The sequence below is a fragment of the Akebia trifoliata genome, chromosome 15, assembly GCF_017979445.1.
Source record: "Akebia trifoliata isolate Shusen 1 chromosome 15, ASM1797944v1, whole genome shotgun sequence".
Classification (NCBI taxonomy): domain Eukaryota; kingdom Viridiplantae; phylum Streptophyta; class Magnoliopsida; order Ranunculales; family Lardizabalaceae; genus Akebia; species Akebia trifoliata.
The window spans coordinates 70,962-85,087 of NC_141389.1; the positions used below are offsets into that span (position 1 = coordinate 70,962).

At 34.0% G+C, this 14,126-nt stretch overlaps 1 protein-coding gene across 5 annotated transcripts; it reads left to right on the top strand.

Annotated features, from left to right (window-relative positions):
* Window positions 1-2,832: 2,832 nt before the first annotated feature.
* On the top strand, window positions 2,833-12,809 carry LOC147383704 (bZIP transcription factor (DUF630 and DUF632)). 5 transcript variants are annotated; one of them, XM_086424773.1, is made up of 6 exons: window positions 2,833-3,136; window positions 4,574-5,709; window positions 6,013-6,089; window positions 7,914-8,128; window positions 9,383-9,603; window positions 11,625-12,809. In XM_086424773.1, the coding sequence occupies exons 2-6, from the start codon at window positions 4,640-4,642 to the stop codon at window positions 12,310-12,312; spliced, it is 2,271 nt and encodes a 756-aa protein (XP_086280899.1). In that variant the 5' UTR covers window positions 2,833-3,136; window positions 4,574-4,639; the 3' UTR covers window positions 12,313-12,809. The 5 variants fall into 5 exon arrangements, with proteins under 5 accessions (XP_086280899.1, XP_086280898.1, XP_086280897.1 ...); XM_086424772.1 differs by having other exon boundaries at window positions 2,834-3,046; XM_086424771.1 differs by lacking the exon at window positions 2,833-3,136 and adding an exon at window positions 3,485-3,503.
* Window positions 12,810-14,126: the final 1,317 nt, after the last annotated feature.

Genomic DNA, 14,126 nt, shown 5'->3' on the forward strand with positions numbered 1-14,126 from the left:
AATATCTATGTAGAAGGTTAACTTAAATCAACTATATGAACAGATAGTCTAATTTTTTCAAACTCAAAGCACTATTTAATTATGTTAAGTACGTCATGATGGATTGAAACATTTGATGAGGGTGGGTTGTTTCTTACAATGAAGAGTAGGAATATTGTATAAAACCTCAAGTTCTGTCACTCCTTCCATTATTTTTCCTTTTTGTTTTTTTCTTATTGCCCTTGTCCTCTCATCTTTGTAAAGGGCCATTGACTTGATTTGAATGGATGATTGGGATTACTCACATTTCACCAACTCACAAAGCCTTATTCATACTTCTTTCAACAATAGAATTATATTAATATAGAGTCGTGCAGTAGTGACCTCAAGATTGGACCTCACATCGCACATCTCGAAGAAAAGCATCTATGATGATTCTTGCACACTTTCATGCCAAGGTGTGCGATGTGAGGTTTAACCTTGAGGCCACTTTCAACATTATTCATTAATATATATCATAGTGTCTCTTGTTTCATCTTATGTATTGGTATACCTTGAAATTGTATTGCTAGAAAGTTTACACAGATGCTCGATCCGTTTTTATCCTTCAAAAATATATATAAACCCATATGAAAGTATGTTATAATTGATTTAGAAAGTTGTTTTTCTTTAATTTTATGAATAAAAAATTAATGATGATATATAACCAAATGTATAGTTGCTCAACCTATTCATTTATTTTTTAAACAAATATATTTTTATTAACTTTATCATTAAAAAAACATCCTTGATAATTTAACAAACTTCTATTGGTAAGAATATAAATTAAGCAATGCGCGTGTCACAAATGCAATCCATAAAAAAACTTTCTTAAGTTTCATAATCTTTTTTCTCTAGTGCACAATCTTTATTATTTGGCATTGGCAACATTAATTAAAATAGGATAGCGTAAGAGATTGACAACAATAAAAATTCTTGTAATTTCTAGAAGCTATGATATTATGACCATAACATTTATTTATTTATTTAAAAGAAAAAAATCTTTTATCCAAAATCATTTCCTAAATAATATATTTTTATTAGAATATTTTATCAAGAATACTAATTTTGTAACTCAACCTAACAAAGTAATGCAAAAACTCACTAACGTGACAAGTGCAAGAATCGTAAAGGGATACACAATTGCACATGGGATGTGCAGTCGTGTATCTCGAGGGAACAAATCTACGCTTCTTGTAAGGTACACATCAGTTGAGTTTTTGAGTTATCATGTGAGGTTCAATAACAAATTCATTACACTTTTATCAATCACATAATATACTTTCTAAGAAAGTTCTCATTAAAATGTTTCAAAGCAATTATATTCTAACAAAGCAAACTCCTCTATATACCAAGTCAAGTGAGATAAGCCTTTTTTTCATCGAGTTATGCTGGAGTGACCTCAAGATTGTACTTCATATCGCACTTTCTTAACGTGGGAGTGTGTAGAACCATAGATGCCTTTTCACTCTTATCTGTGATTTACATGCTTCCACGTCAAGAAAGTGTGATATGCAACACAATCTTTTGGTCACGTTAGCATTATTTTTATTATTATTTTTTGTTGTCAAAGATAAAAAAAAATTGTATTGCTAAATGCCATACATACAGGGCGTATAGTTCTATAATTATATTCCAATTCTTATTCTACATTGTGTGGTACCATTTACAAACTACTTATTTAAAGTAGACAAAGTTAAAAATATTACTAAACGACACTCAAGACCATATGAATATGGGGTTGGATTTACGTCTCACATCGGTCCCATTGAATTTGATATTAAATAGATTAATTTATAGTAAAATGTATTTAAATAAAATACCCAACAATAAAATAATGTCCACTCCATTCGGGTTCGATACTTGTAGGCCAAGGGCAAAATAGTAGAAGTCAATAATATAATTTAAAAAGTGATTGAATAGAGACTAAATAAAGAGCATCTTATAAAAAAAGAAGCTGTATGGTATGGGTCCAATGAAGGGAAATTTATAGACCTCAAACATTGAAATTGCAGAGAAAGTATAGATTTCCTAGGGATCAATAAAGTTTTGTTATTTTAGTAATCGAATCAATTTCATGAAGATCCTTAGAGCTATCTTCTCATCTCAACTGTCAGTAAATTTGATGTCATAATATAATTTGGGTAAATTACACTTTAACCCCTTAGAGTTTGGCATAATTTTATTGAGATCCCTCTTATATTTTGATAATTACACTTACCTCCCTTATAATTATCTAAAGGTTTTACTTACCCCGTCCTGCTCTTTGTCAAATTGTCGTCAACTTAAGTCATACATATTAAATGAATAAAAGTGATTGATCATCAAGAGAAAATTTTCAAAGAAAAATTGAGTGTTGTTTAAGTGTTTTATTTTTAGTAATCTTTTTCAGTACACAAGATCTCATGCCATTGGTTTATCAGCTTAGCACGTATCTTTCAAAACAACAAATCTTTGTTTTCAGAGAAATGTAAGTGTAATTATCAATATGTTACAAGATTAAAATGGAATTATCTTAAATTATAGGGGTCAAAGTGTAATTTTCAGAAAAAAAACATAAATTTCTTTGAGTTTTGCCTATATGAAAGTGCCAAATAATAAAAAATAAAAAATAATTAAAGGGTAGTTTCGTGAGATTTGGCTTTTGATAAGGGTAAAAGAGGAAGAAGGGAATTTTCGAGATGGATTCGTCCAAAGATGGTCTAATGAAGAGAGAGAGAGGGCTCCACATTTCACACATGACATGATATGAAATGAAATGAGATGTATGTGTAAGAAAAGTCGATTTTATCTTTCATAGGGAGGGGTCTTAAGTAAGAAGTTGCTATTCTTGTTTTTGCATGATAGAGATAGACAGCCAGCCATGCCGAATTCCATCTGAAAACTACTTCCACTTGTTCTATGAAATTCTCTCTCTCTCTCTCTCTCTCTCCTCATCACCACCGACTCTACCAATTGTTGCATGTGGGGGGGTCTTCTCTGAAATCCATGACTCCCTTCGTACACCTTTACGTTTAATTTCCTTCAGGTACCGCAAATTACTCTACAAGTGAATAGTTTTACAGAGTTGGCTTTGTTTAGTTTAATTTGATTTATCTTAATTAGATTCATCACAAAGGTCAGTTTATTTATTTTTTAATTTTTAATTTTCTTCTGAGGTTAGCTTCAATTTTCCAGAATTCCGAAACAAAAAAAAAAAATCTTTCTATTTTGGTTCTGTTTCCGAGAAATTCTTTTTATTATACTGATCTGGACTGGACTTCGAATTTTGCGGATTTTAAGATTAAATTGCTTTGGAATTTTCTGAGATGTCTATTTTTCGTTTTTTGATATATATATATATATATTTCCTTTATTTGTTATTTTGATGGTTTTTTTTTTTTTTTTGGAATCGGAATTTAATAGTTTGTGGCACTTTTCATAGACTCGTCGAGTTTTGATCTTTATGATTTTGCTTTTTAAGTTTCCGGCGATGAAAATTTATGGTACTTGTTTTGTATTATTATTTTTTTTAAATTTGTTCTGCCTTTTAGTTCTTTTGGGGTCTCACACTGGTCTCACGGCTCTTCTGTACTGATAAAAAATTCTCAAATTTGGGTTTTCTTTACTTACTACGTGAAAAATCCTTTTTTTTTTTTTTAATTTTTAATTTTTTTTTTTAAATTCATAGATTTTATGTTTTTTTATTTTATTTTATAGATGGGATCTTGATTGGAACTTCCATGGTTTTCTTTGAATTTCTGAGATTCTTCAAGTAGTTTATTTTTCTTGTGTTTCTCCATGTGGGATGAATTTGGAAATATTCTCTTCTCTTCTCTCTCTTTGCTTTGGCAATAACTTGATTGATTTTAAAAATTGAGATTTTGATTCTGTTCTGGGATGAGTTTGTGTTTATGTTGTTTCTGTAATTAGCTTCATTGTTTTCATTTGGGTATAAACTAGTTATTGCTTTTGAATTTCTATAAGTAATTTTCTGCATTGATGTTTGTTGAATTTCTTTATTTTTTTCTTGTCTCTAGCTTCTGGAGACTGATATTTCTGACCATGATTCCAATTTTTTCTTTTTTTAATATGGGTTTGTGAAAATAAGGCATAAAGGTGATAGCTTTTCAGTAGATTTGGATTTTATTTCTGTTGATTCGGATGCTTATGGAAAATAATGTTGAGATGGGATCTATACCTTCTTACAGATCTGGATGCTTGAAGAAAAGGGGAAAGTGAGAATTGTGCTAGTGATTGTAATTCTATCTTTGGTTTGTTAGAACTTAGAACTATCAATTTAAATAGATAGTTTCATGGGAATTTCTTTTGGAACGAAGAGATTGATGGAGATTTAATTTCATTTTGTTTCTTTCCCAAATCTTAGTACAGTATTATTGGATGTTAATTTTCTGAATTTATATTTGTTTTTGAATGACTTCGACTCTTGGAGAAATGTAGTTCTGAATTTTTTTCGATAAGTTTAATTACTTAGTCCCGTAGTTTAGCTAGAGAGGCCTTTTGTTTCTTTCTGTATCAGTTGAGCCACTATTCAGTTGAGCCTTTCTCATTTCAGGAAGAAATCTCAGCCATAATCACTTCATTGAAGGAATCTCTATTAACTATTAGTGTGGTATTAGAAATGGGAAACTCAAGCTCTAGAATAGAAGAAGACAAGGTCATGCAATTATGTCGTGAAAGGAAACGGTTTGTTAGACAAGCACTTGATGGAAGGTGTTCACTCGCTGCTGCACATGTTGCTTACATTCAGTGTTTGAAAAATACCGGGACTGCACTTGCAAAGTTTGTTGAACCCGAAGCTACATCTGTGTCTTCCTTGTATACTTCCACAACCGCTACCCCTGAGCCGCTTGCTTTGACTGAAAATTCTCTTTCTCATTTCTCTTTTTCATCTCCGTCCCTTTCACAACACGTGGATGCTGCTGAGACCCTTTCTCTTACCCCTTCTCCCAACTCTGCTCAATTCCACACAAACTATGCGAAAACCGGTGTTAGCTCTTCTGAAACAGTTGAAGAGAGACCTCCTTTATCAGTAACCCGGACCTTAAGGTCCTCTTCGACTACTCCCCAAAATCTCACACCTCGATCCACTGAACGACCCGAAACCTCACAATTTGAAGATCCTCTTCCCCCTCAGACACCACCTTGGGATTATTTTGGTTTTCTTCATCCGATAGACAGTCAGTTTTCTTTTAATGAAGGGAGGGACCATGTTGATGATCTAAGGCAACTTAGAGAAGAGGAGGGAATACCTGAATTGGAAGAGGAAGGCGAGAAAGTTGCTTTTATTGGAAGTGTAGAGTCCGAAGATGAATTTGATGAACCTTCAAGGGATAATCTTGTTCGGAGTTTTGAGAATCGTAGGATATTGGATTCATACTCTAGTATGCCCACTAACATGCCATCTACAAGAAATATTGCTTCGGAAACCAAGTTCTTGAATGGAGGGAAAATCAATTCCCCTGATTTGACACCATTGAAAACTACAGATTCAATAGTTACACCTACTATTGAAAAGAAAACAGCAGAAAAAGAATCTGGTTCTTCTAATAAGCTTCAACCTAAGGACTTCTTATCAAGCATAAAAGAAATCGAGTATCTCTTTCTGAAAGCTTCTGAATCTGGCAAAGAAGTTCCAAGGATGCTTGAAGCAAATAAATTGCATTTTCGTCCAATATTCCCTGGGAAAGACGGTGAGACATCTTATCCCATGGTTTCATATATTTTGTGTCAAGTGGAACTTGTTATTGCATGTATCTATGTTTTTTCCTATAAATTTCAACTGAGTTTCTAAAGTTTGTGCCTAAAATGTCTAAATTCTCCATTTTTGGCCGAAGTTTAAGAATATTATTTAATATATCGAATCAATTTTTTATGTACTCATTACCAAATGCCTCTTTAAGAAATCCTTTATCTTAACTATATGTCCTTTTACTCTTGAAAATTCTGACGTGGAGGTGGAAAGATAACTTCTAACAAGAGTATCTCTAATGTCGCAGATGGATCACGGGCAGCAATGTTTTTTAAAGCATGCTTTTCTTGTGGGGACGATCCGATCCATGTTCCTGAAGGTAGGTTTCCCAGTTCAGGTTATTTTGTTACTTTTGGTGTTTTTTTAAAATCAATCTAAGTCATCAAAAACTTGCTACGACTGAAATAGTGTAGGTTAAATACCCCAAGTGTAGGGTTGTAGCGAACTAATAAAATCTCAAGAGTCCGAAGTCGATCTACGGGGATTGCGTAAAAATTGAAATAAAACATGGATGAGCTGAAAGAAGACATGACTTAAACTATGAAAAAGATGATTTTCCACACTTCCGTATGGAGCAAAAATTAAAGGATTTAAAACAAGAATTTAAAAAACACTAAGGCATCGGGGATCCACTAAAAAATCACAATTTTATTCATTCAACCTTTTTTTTTTTGTTAGGTTCGAATAAAGATTCTCCCTAATCGGATGATATAATAAGTAAACCAAAACTATTTTCTAAAATATTTTGGAAAATACAAGTTTGCTATGTGTAGGAAAACAAAACCCCAAAACTAGACTTAAGACCTAAGAAACAAAGCCTAATCATTCATCTAAAGTAACGTAATTATTTTTCCAATAATACTTAAGTACTATCACAATTGTCATTGAAAAACCTAATTATGTGAAGAAGATGAGAAAAGGGTATTTCAAAGACATTGTATACATGAGATGAAGTCCAGGGACCATAAAGAAAATAAAAATTTACTAAATAGACTATTAAGAGATCGCCCAAAACTTAGGGATTATTTAGAAAAAAATCCCTCCACCAAGGTCCTTTAAATAATTTTTCCTATTTTTTATTGTTTAAGTATTTTGTACTTATTACCACCATTATCATCATCATAAATATTCAAAAAATAATCAATGATTGATCAAATCTTGTTTCTCCATTCATTATGTCTACATCCTTCATCGTCCTCAATGTGCCTAAACTTTCAATATATTTTTGACATCCAAAATATTAAAATATGCACAAAATTCATGAAATAGTTGTATATCTCTGAATGTGCTTTACAAGGCATCTAACGGCTTCTCAATCAGACAGTTAAGCCTAGTGAGATTTGATAATCTGGACCTCTTTTCCTGGCATCCAGTAGTCCTGGCTGTTGATGATTATGCTCTATGATCTTTGCATAGGATCAAGATTTTGGACCACTTCTGCAATAAACCATATAAATTAGTGTATGGATGTGTTGAAGTTAACATTATATACAACCTCTTTTTCTAATACAAACCTGAATTCATGTTTAAGACATGTTAGCGTATATGTGTCATGTACACTGTGGCACACTCATTTGTCAACTAGTATTTGTACACTACTACATGCACATGGTATCTATGTGTACAGTAATTTGAAAAGAAGGGTGAGTGCTCATTATTACACTTTGGGTTCCCTCATTGAATGATTCTGTGCAACGAAGACAACATCTTTTTACTGACATGAAAAATAATAATCCCTTAATCAATACTAAGACAACTAATTACTGAAGCTCCTTTTATTCACGTTTTCAATCCTAAAGAAAAATAATTATCCCTTAATCAATACACAGTTCGCTTTTTTTCTTTTTTTCTTTTCTTGCAATCATTCAATGTCTGGATTTAATCTTGGATGTGTTTGGAAGCTAATTGAATCAGATCAAAATGAAGCCTCCAGACTACATAACAAAGCCATAGAAAAAAGCTAGGTAGTTTCATCACGTAAGACTGTAAAAGTATAAGGTTAATTCAGGTCTTATTGTGTCTTCTTTTGCTATGAAAATAAACTTCTTCATCTGGATTGATAAAAATCATATATCCAAGTGAATGTCATAACACATTTTAGGGTTTTGATTATTCAACTAATCCCTTGCTTATGTGTACTTAGAGCCTGCTCCAACTGCGATGAAGTACTTAACTTGGCATAGGACAGAATCATCCCGTTCCTCCTCATCCAGGAATCCTCTTGGTCCAACTTCAAAAGAAGATGTCGAGGATATTGGCAGTAATATCTTTGAAAATTTCTGCATGAACTCAGGCAGTCATGCCTCAACCTTAGATCGGCTATATGCGTGGGAGAGAAAGCTTTACGATGAAGTCAAGGTAATAACTTTTTCAAATATTGTCATTATTTAGGGCTTTTTACCAAAAATATGAAACTTTATGAAAATCCCGAAACTGAAAGTCTGGTGTGGGTGCCACATTAAAGATATTTACCGTTCAGATATTCAGACCCGACTGGCTAGATTTTCTCCACTGGAAAATGATGGAAATACCCCCAACACATGCTCTATGATGATTTCATCTTAAGGCCGATGTCTGAGATTTCTAAGTCTGAGATCATTTAGTATTTTAGTTAATGGATTTCAAAACTATACTTCTCATTTAAAGTTTTTAATTGTGAATGTAGCAATCTTTATTGTTATTCATAGACTCAACTGTTGACTTTTGAAATCTCATATACCACATGTATTGGAGAACCTGTTTATTTTTGTCCCCTGAAAATAACCTGTTGTTTTAAATTGTTTCATTTCGAGAAGGCTGATCAAGAGGTTTGATCCACAGAGAATATTAGGAATTCATGGAGGACTATGACCTACTGACTTTGGATGAGAGGCTTGTGGTGCTTGGTCCAGATGCACCAATTGAATGTTGCAACACTTCAAGAAGACCTGAATTTTTGTTTTGATAAAATTTTTTATACTGTGAGGCATTTAGTGAATGCAACAATTGCCTCTTTGTTACTGCCATTTATAGCATAATTGAATATAATAGCCCTTATAGAAAAGTGTGTCTTTGCATTTTGTGGCAAGAAAATCCTAAGAAAGCCAGCCCTTTGTAAACCCATCTGTTAAAACTTTAGTTCGATCTTTTCTATTTGTATCTTTAATGTCAAGTATTAAAACTATTTGTGCTAATAACACTAAGTATATATAATTACTTTTTCAAATATTTTTTATTATGAAACACTCACTTTTCCTTATTTCTTCCTCCCCTTCTTTTTTCCGGGCTTGCGACCAGTAATGCAGCGTAAAAAGACTACGCAGGCGAAGATTAGTTTCTACAAGTCTAGTCTAGAAAATAAAAATGTATTTAATTGGATATATGACCTATAAAAATGGATATATGCATTAAAAAATATGTAAATATTACATCAATGCCACCATTGAACAAAAAATTGGGTGCCTATCTGTGTTGTCTGGCTACTGTTTTGGTGTACATTTGATCCACTTGTCAGACATTGGATTTATTTAAAAGTGGATCATCCAACTTTCGCAGACATGTAGGGATTTTGTTTTCCAATGACAGACTGCATGGTTTCAGGCTGTAACACCTTTTGAGCTTTCTTGATTTCAGGCTAGTGAGATTATCAGAAGGGAGTATGACATGAAATGTAAATTGCTAAGACAACAAGAGTCTGGAGAAAATCCCAACAGGGTTGATAAAACTCGTGCGGTTGTCAAGGATCTACACTCGAGAATTCGAGTCGCAATACACAGAATTGATTCTATATCAAAGAGGATCGAGGAGCTAAGGGACAAAGAGCTCCAGCCACAACTTGAGGAATTGATTGAAGGGTATGTCTTCCTAGTGCCTTCTCATCATGCTTGATACATACAGCACATAAGTTGAAGGCTAGATAACATGGACATGAACAAATTTATCGGGCTAGAAACAGATCTACGATATTTGATAGGACAACCAAATGGTGTACTATCAAAAGATGTGGGATTAAACCTCTGACCTCTAGGTTGTGTGACAAAGCATCATGCAAATTGAGCTAGTATTTCTACTTCATATGTGCATATAATGTATTTAAGAAAGATTCGGTTCACCAAAAGAAAAAAAATGATAGAATTTTTTTGATTAATATACAAAATTACATAGGTTTTAAATATTAAAAAATAAAATCTTGTTTATTTCCTGAAAGAGGTGTGCTGTCCTCATATTTTCCCATGAGGGGCATGTGTAGTGGGTATGGTTCAAAATTCCGTGCCACTTTGGAATGTTTCTGTGGAATATTCTGATTTTGGCTAAAACCAAAATGAAACACTGAATGTTTCTGGAATGTCTCAATATGTTTTAGAATGTTTCAGGTTTTCTCTCAATTGAAACATTGCTTCAGAATGAAATTTAAACCTTGGGTGAGATTAATCATGTCAAATGACATTTAGGAGATCTCAAGTGGCATTTTTTTTTCCTTTTGTGGAATATAAAATATATTATGCAAGTAGGTCAAGAAGACCTACCTCATACAAATAAAAGAAAAAGAATGAAAACTGAGAAATTAGTTCAACACACAAAACGAACCCACCCCAAAGCTACTAAAGAGAAAGTATCCAAAATATACACCTTTAAAAAAGACCTTGAATTGATTGTACCAAAAGGACATGAACCCAAGAATAGAGATGATGACCCCATGAAGATCATGCTTTTTTCCATTGAAGACTCAACTATTTCTTTCCTTCCATAATGTCCAAAAAATAACGAAAGGGTTCAGTGACCAAAGGACCTTTTCCATGTGAGAAAAAGCCGTCGACTACCAAGACTGAAAAAATGATTTGATAGTACTAGGGATAATCCAAATAATGTGGAAAAGGGGAAGAGAGATGCTTGTCAACTTGCCTACTAACATTTTTTTTATTAAAAAAAATGCCTATTGAGACAAAAGATTTCCTCATATTTTCTTATTTTTATTGCTCAAGTTGTAGATGAGCTCATATTCAAGAACACGTACCTTGGTATATGTTATTTGCAGATGTAGTATTAGTCAACGAGCGTAAAGTGGGAGTCTGCAAAACTAGAATTATGGATAAATTTGTTGGAGTCCAAGGGCTTTAATATAAGTAGAACCAAGACTGAGTACGTGGAGTGTAAATTTAGTACTAACATACATGAAAAGGAATGTCCAATAAAAATTGATGGTTTAGAAGTTCCCTGAAATTACCATTTTTGTTACCTCAAGTCTGTTATACATAAGGATGGAGGGGTTGAGGAAGATGTTGCCCATAAAATCAAAGCTGGGTTGTTAAAGTGCATGTGTTTCTGAAATGCCATGACCAAATATCGGGTTTCAGCACAAGAAGCCTCTCCATGTTTTTGGAGGGGGAGGGGGAAGAGGGCATGTTATCTTTTTCAAAAATTTTCAATTTAAATAGTTGGGACTATGCCTCTTGCAACATGATTTCTTAAATGTGTTGGTTGAAGTGGCAAGCCCAGAAAGGTCCACTAGTGAGTGCAAACACGGATTAAGAATAGGGAGTGCAAACTGGTAGGTCCTACCGACTCATGAATGTTTAACCAATTTTTGGTCAACCTACACCCTAAAATCAAACTGATGGGTGATTCCTAGTGGTTGGATTTAGGTTTTTATTCATCACCGGCTTGGACTCAATGTTATCTGTCCGTGGGTTTACTCACATTTGAAAACATACACATATTCACTGTTACATTTTATATGTAATGCCTATACTTATAAATGCCTGTGTGTGTGAGTGCACGTGCATGTGCACGTGGGGGGGGGGGGGGGTGCTTGTGTGGTGAATTATTTATTATTTTATTAGTGCAAAATATGATTCTTCTATCTTTACTGTAACAGGTTAAGTAGAATGTGGCAAATGATGTTTGAATGTCACAAACTTCAGCTCGACATAATCTCGATAACATATAACAATGGTAGCACCAAAGTGTCCATACATTCAGAATCACATCGGCAGGCTACCCTCCATCTTGAATATGAATTGAGCTCTCTATCTTCAAGCTTCATGAAATGGATCATTGCTCAGAAGTCTTATGTGCAAGCCATAGATGGATGGCTCCACAAATGCGTCTTGCTTAAACAGAAATCGAAGAGGAAAAGGAAATCGCCAGACATACCCTTAAGGGATATAGGCCCGCCCATATATGTGACTTGTGGTGTCTGGTTGGATAAACTTGAGGTCTTGCCTGCAAAGGAAGTGGTAGACTCTATAAAGGTGTTGGTGGCTGAGACCAACCGTTTCTTACCACATCAAGAGAAAAACCGGGTTAAGAGCTTGGCCCAGTCATTCTCGTCATCATGGAAGGCTGTCAACAGTAGCGAAGGAGCAGCCAGTGCACCAAGAGATGAAGCGCCTGAGGATTGGACTTCGGGTTTCGACAGTTTTCGATCAAGCTTGGTGGGTTTTATTGATAGCTTGAATACCTTTGCATTTTGGTCGGTGAATATGTATGGAGATCTTGACGATGCCATTCAACTAGCTAAGAAAAGAGAAGAGCATCAAAATTCACAGAAGTCCCATTCATAATACAATGAGGATTGAGGAAAAAAGGAAATATAAAGGCAAGAAAAGAAGTTGGGCAGCAATTAATCACACCAGTAATGGGGTTGAACGTGTTTGAACCCATGAAAGATATCAAATGGAATGTTCAGTAGGCTGTTGCATTTGTAAATTGGAGAAGGAATAAGAGGTTATATTTCATTGGGCTATATGTTCTAGACATATTAAATTATTGCAAAGTTGGGAATAAATAAACCAGTTGAAGAGTGGTTCTGTTTTATGTAAAATTTTTGGGAGAGAAGTTAGTTATAGATTAAGCTGTGATCATTTGCGTAAGAGTTGAAGATGCTTGCAGACATGTGGAGTTGGTAGAGCTCGCCCTTTCTTTCCCCCACCAAAAATGTCTGAATTATGATCATTATAGTATATTACACCCTCTGTCCCTCATGTTTATGTAGGTGTAGATTCAAAAACAGGTGTATAAATTGGGGCATAAAAGTGAATGTACATTGGAGATTTATGAAGGAGCTGTGTGTTTATTTTGTTCAAATTCAAATAATTAATGCTCATACATTCTCTCTCTATTCTCTATTGGTTGATCAGCAAAAAGAGAGAATGTTTTACTGATTGACCGAAGAGGGAATCAAATGTGTTAATTCAATCAATTTGAAATTTGAAGAGGTCTTGCTGGAAAAATTATTTTCATTTGATTGGATTTTGTTAAATTTTCTTGAATGCCTCGAAACAAAAAGCTGCTTAATCATCTTAACATTTAGGATTTAATGCAAAATACAGGAAAAATGAAAAGACTTAATGATAAACTGACTCGCTAAATTGATACTTTCGAGATGGCATGTTCACGTAACTGTAAATCTTTTTTCTTTGTGTATCCCGAATAAAAAATCTATGGTTTTGAGCACTGCTACGCCAAGAGTCCGTTTAGCCCTCTAAGGGTTTCAAATACCAATACATTGGGCATTCATTGCTAATTACTCATTCTCGTATGTGTTAATTTAGGCCAATTTTCTCATGAAAAAAATGTCTATAATCCTGCTGTTGTGAACCATATTGGATACGTGTAGATAATAATCTTCATGGTTCTATCCCAAAAATTTGAAATCTATGAAACCGACAAGAAGTGCTATTTACAATTACTTGTCCCTGATATTGTCAAACCAAATAATGCCACGATGAATCTTCTAATAATAATAAATAAATAAAAATTGATTATATGATGTCCCCCTTGGACATACACCCTCATCACAGAATCATAGATCATTTGCCTTGGGATATACAAAGAAAAAAATTTATGATTATGCATATCCCAAGACAAATGATCTACAATTCTGTGATGGGGGGTGTGTCAAAACATTATTACAAAAAAAAATAAGAATAATGATTGATTTCCATGACTTGGGTTGGAGTATGTTTTCGTCGCGGCCTTAAAACCTTAATGCCATTTTACACATGCCTTTATTTCTTAGGTATCAAAAATTTATGAGTAGTGATAATCTGACTAACCTCACGTGGCAAACTCAATCGACTACTTGATGTGATAAGTTTAGAAAGTGTAAATCTGTGCTTCTCGAGATACATATTTTTATGGGAACTGCAGCCACATATCCTGAGGAGCGAAGATCTACGGTCGCCTAACTTGTCACGTCAGGTAATCGATCGAGTTTACCACGTGGGGTAGTCAGATTATCCTGATTCAAAATTTATGTTGTGACGTGGCAAGCAATATTTGCCTTGACCAATACGAGGGACAGGACTTTGTGGTCAACATCTAAGATTGACGTGAGATCCGATTAAATGAAACAATTGATTCCTCCAAAAATAGA